The 5345-nt window shown below is 36.2% G+C and overlaps 1 protein-coding gene across 1 annotated transcript; it reads left to right on the forward strand.

Moving 5' to 3' along the window:
- Nucleotides 1-2314: 2314 nt before the first annotated feature.
- On the forward strand, nucleotides 2315-5199 carry LOC115227655 (retinal homeobox protein Rx2-like; the record flags this gene model as incomplete). Its single annotated transcript, XM_029798417.1, has 2 exons — nucleotides 2315-2494; nucleotides 4979-5199. Coding segments are annotated over 2 exons (401 nt in total), but the record flags the coding sequence as incomplete, so codon positions are not given.
- Nucleotides 5200-5345: the final 146 nt, after the last annotated feature.

A 5345-nucleotide genomic window follows, 5' to 3' on the forward strand; every position in this document is an offset into this window, starting at 1 on the left:
ATACATACATACATACATACATACAACATACATACATACATACATACATACATACTTTATACATACATACTCCACATACATACATATATACATACATACATGCATACATACACATACATACATACATACATACATACATACATACATATATATATATATAATTTTCGGTTAATAAGTTGGCGGTTTTTATTGTAGCCAACGAAGGACTGCGTCTGTGCAGTAAATTTGGAAAGTTAGCCCGTATAAACACGAGACAGGTAGCCTTGTTTGTCTCGTGTGGATATGTTTAGCACTAGGTTGGACCTGCTGAAGAAAATCAAACCTTGTGAGTTCTCCATGACTCACTAAAAGATGATTAGAAACCAATTGGTCCAGGAAACTAGATAGTAAATGTTTTTCCTTTCCCAATTTATTCCTGCCGAATTTTATCCCGAATTTTTGTGGTCATAGAACTTAGCTGTTCTTTCTTATGCGTAGAATCCCTGTAAGTGGATTCTCTATGTGTTTAAATATACACTATATCGTATATATATATATATAATATATATATATATAGATATATATATATATATATATATATATATTATATATATATATATATATATATATATATATATATATATATCAAATCAAAGTACATAAATGTAATCCATGGTAGAAAGAATTCCGCGAATTGGGTACTCCAAAGTCAGTCAGAAAGTAACCACAAAAAAATAACAATGAGAGGACGTGGTACATGTAAAGTGTTAGCAGACGCTCAGGGAAGAAAGAAAGATAGTTTAACATTTCGAGCAGAACTCTTCTTCAGGAACAGAGGAAAGTCTAATAGAAAAGGAAGACGGAGGAAGAAATTCGATTCACACGTAACCACATCGTTGGCGATTTTCTTCCCCCTTCTTCCTTTTCTGTCGCACAAAATGATTAAGTAATTAGTATCTGCAACTATCGAAATATATTTCTATATATCTCAAATAATATTAAGTCAAACTCGTTTGTGTCGAAGGCAATCTTTAGCTATTATAATAACATACAACAATAATATATATGTATATAATTAAGTATCAGGGTCTTACTCTATCTAGAAACTGTAATAAAACGTGTAAAAATATAAATGATAATTATATATTTAATATATAATAACTCTTATATTTATTTAAAGTTATTGGTATAAAAAGATTGTTTAAAGTAACTAATAAAAAATGCTCTTTATTTATTGTTTATCGGAGAGAGAATTCCGAAATACATATGAAGATAAATTTAGAGCTACAACACTATAATTTAAAATATCCCATAGATATAGAGTTAGGCTATAATGATGGATATCAAAACATTTCTAGTATTTTTTAGAAATAATCAGATTTGAAGTTACTTAAATAAGGATTATTATTTGTATATTATGGAAGGGAGAACGCGGTAAAAAAAAAAAGTAATATAAACAAAAACAAGGATTGAGAATTGGTCCTCGATAATTATAATTAATATTATCATTTTTTAATTAAATGACTGTATATAATATATATCCAAATTTTATCAATTCTTTCATATGTAAAAAAATAATATTGTTGTAATAAGATTACAAGTTATAAATTATACAATACTATAAAAATAATTACTGTGGTTATTAAATTTAGTTAGTAAGTCAAAAACTATTTATTTATTATTATCATTATCATCATTATTATTATTGTTATAATTATCATCAATTAATTAATAAACTAAATGAATGTATTTATACATACAATTATTTAGTATAATGAAGACAACTTATTTGTAATATGTAATTAATATTTGATTACTAATATAATGATGTATTTTACAGTAACTACAAGGATATGCATTAAGAAGATTCAAAATTCTGAATTAATCCACTAAAAAATTAATTCCCCAAATTCAACATTATCATATAGATTAAGATGACAAAACTTAATAAACAGGCATATATACATACACACACAGATACATATATATATTATTTCTTTATTGCCCACAAGGGGCTAAACATAGAGGGGACAAACAAGGACAGACAAAGGGATTAAGTCGATTATATCGACTCCAGAACGTAACTGGTACTTATTTAATCGACCCTGAAAGGATGAAAGGCAAAGTCAACCTCGGCGGAATATGAACTCAGAACGTAACGGCAGACAAAATACCGCTAAGCATTTCGCCCTGCGTGCTAACGATTCTAATGCATACACTCATATATATATATATATATATATATTATATATATATATATATATACTCATGCATGTGCACTCGCACATTAGAAAAATAAGCCTATATATTAAAAAATCCATAATTTCTTTAAAAGATTTGGTTTATCTCGTTAACTACCTGGATGTTAATCTGAAGCTTGTTACTGGCTTACACAGTCCGTATCATAAACCCAACAATAATTCTAAATATATCAACCTTCATAGTGACCTTCTTAAAGCGATCACAAGAACTTTGGTCAATAACATTTCGAGACGTGTTTCGAATTTAACCTCTGGTAAGGAGCAGCAATTTTGCTAATCAACTTCAAAAAAGGACGTAAAGCAGCAGAAACTGCTCGCGATATCAACGAAACGTTTGCTGAGGAAATGACCAGTGAGTGGTCAGCTCGAAAATAGTTTAAACGATTTCGCAGTGGAGATCTGAGTTTTGAAGATCGTGAGCGTAGTAGACGCCCATCTGTCATTGATGACGGTCAATAAATTATGAAGTATTCTGGGTAATAATGAATGATAAAAGAGAAATTAGAATGCAAAAATCGCTATTTATTCTAATTTCTCTTTTCTCACTCTTTTCTCTAATTTTTCACCGACGGGTGAGTCCATCATATATAGATACATATATGCACATAAATATACATATATGCAGACATGTATATAAGCATAAATTATATATATATATGTATATGTGTACATATATATATATATACATACATACATACTAGATACACACACATACACACATACGTACACACACACTCACACACACACACACACACACACACACACACACCACACACACACACACAAACACACACACACACAAAGTGATGAGTGTTGCAATGGCCTCTACACTTACGTTCCTAAGTTTGATCAGTAATAAATTAGGAAGATAGCGTTGAAATGATGATGATGGCGAAATGTCAGCCATTTTGTATTCGAATTTTTCCTGATTGAGAGCCCTCTCTTCATCGTGTTCTAAATTTCTTCTTTCTTTCCATTCTCCCACACCTACAATCTTTTACTCTTACTTTCTCGCTCTTTTTCCCCCTCTCTCTAATTTTTTTCTTTTCGTCTCCTATATCTCTCTCCATTACTGTCACCCTCTCACCGAATTACAATTTAGCATTCCCATCCTCATTAAAACAACCACACACACAACACACACACCACACACACACACACACACACACACACCAAACACACACACCAGATCACCACACGCACACACCACACAGATCACACACACACATACACAACACATTCCCATGCTACAGTTTATCTTACAACACAAATCATAGAGCATGCACAACACGTCACCTATCACATGATGCGTCACATGATACGTCACATGATAGCGTGTCATAAAGACAATAACTGACAACCCGCCCACATGCGTATCATCCGTCCATCTTTTCTAATGACGGATCGATTGAGAACCTCTCCTGCAGAGCCCTCTCGTGGACTTTAGCCATTCCACTCACGTAACATTGGCTCCTATTGGCGCATGCGCATTTTGTTGCTGGTAAGAACCAAGGGCGCTGGCGAAGGTAGGGTGGAGGCAGTTTAATATCAACCTCTATTCCCCTCGCGCTTCTTGTTATTTCTCTATCAAACTGTAGTGACTGTGGTAGTGGTGGTAGTGGTGGTGGTGGTAATTTCGAGGAAGAAGGGGTGTGTCGGCGGTGATAACAATGGTTGTGTTAGTGGCTGTGGTGATAGTGGTGATAGTGATAGTGATGGTGGTGGCGGTGATGGTGGTGGTGGTGTTGGAAGACGTGGTGTGGTGATCACAGAGACGGTGGTGATGTTTGTGGAAACAGTGGTGTTGATGGAGGGGGATGGTAGTTTTAATGGTCACAGTGGTTGCGGTAATGACGATGGTGGTGATAGCGATGGTAGTGGCGGTGATGGCGATGGTGGTTATAGCGATGGTAGTGGCGGTGATGGCGATGGTGGTTATAGCGATGGTAGTGGCGGTAATGACGATGGTGGTGATAGCGATGGTAGTGGCGGTGATGGCGATGGTGGTTATAGCGATGGTGGTGGCGGTGATGGCGATGGTGGTGGCGGTGATGGCGCTGGTGGTGGCGGTGATGGCGATGGTGGTTATAGCGATGGTGGTGGCGGTGATGGCGATGGTGGTGGCGGTGATGGCTGTGGCAGTTGCATAGTTTGTAGGGGTGGTGTTGATGGTGTCTCATACGTGATGTTAATAAGGTCGCTGTTTTGTATCGTTGATGTGTTTCCTGTTTGCCATTGTGGTCTGGTGCATAGTAGACTGGGAAGCCCAGTGAACGAAGGGGATACGGGTTCAAATCTGGATGTCTCTATTTAAAGCATACATATACATTCTCTTTCTCTCTCTACGTCTCACTTATTCATTTAATCTGTCTTTCTATTCCGCATTCTGCTTGACGCACATACCCCACCCCAAAGTTTGTATTTGTTTTTTGTGTCTATGTTTGTCCCACACCACCATCGCTTGACAACCGATATTGGTGTGTTTACGTCCCCGTTAGTTAGCGGTTCGGCAAAAAGAAACCGATAGAATAAGTACTAGGCTTACAAAGAATATGTCCTGGGGTCGATTTGTTCGACTAAAGGTGGTGCTCCAGCATGGCTGCAGTCAAATGACTGAAACAAGTAAGAGAATTAAAAGAATAATAGAAAAGATTATTAATTATAGTAGTTGGCCAATGTATTGTCATTAATGCTGTCGTGAACTTTCGTTGTTATTGTTACTGTTGTTACTTGTACAGAGAACGAAGACCCTGGAAGGTTCCCAGACGCTCCAGCTGGCCCGACGTTTGACAGCGACTCTTACAGCTTGGCCAAAAAGAAACACCGCCGTAGCCGCACCACCTTCACCACCTTTCAGCTTCACGAATTGGAGAGAGCGTTCGAAAAATCGCACTACCCGGATGTATACAGCCGAGAAGATTTGGCAATGAAGCTTAATTTGCCGGAAGTTCGTGTGCAGGTAATATCTTCATCTGTTGTTAATGTTATTGCTGTTTTCAGGAACCATTGTCTTCTTCTTCTTCTTCTTCTTCTTCTTCTTCTTTCTTTTCTTCTTCTTCTCTTCTTCTTCTTCTTCTTCTCTTCTTCTTCTTCTCTTCTTCTTCT

The sequence above is a fragment of the Octopus sinensis genome, unplaced genomic scaffold (assembly GCF_006345805.1).
Source record: "Octopus sinensis unplaced genomic scaffold, ASM634580v1 Contig06601, whole genome shotgun sequence".
In the NCBI taxonomy this organism is placed as follows: domain Eukaryota; kingdom Metazoa; phylum Mollusca; class Cephalopoda; order Octopoda; family Octopodidae; genus Octopus; species Octopus sinensis.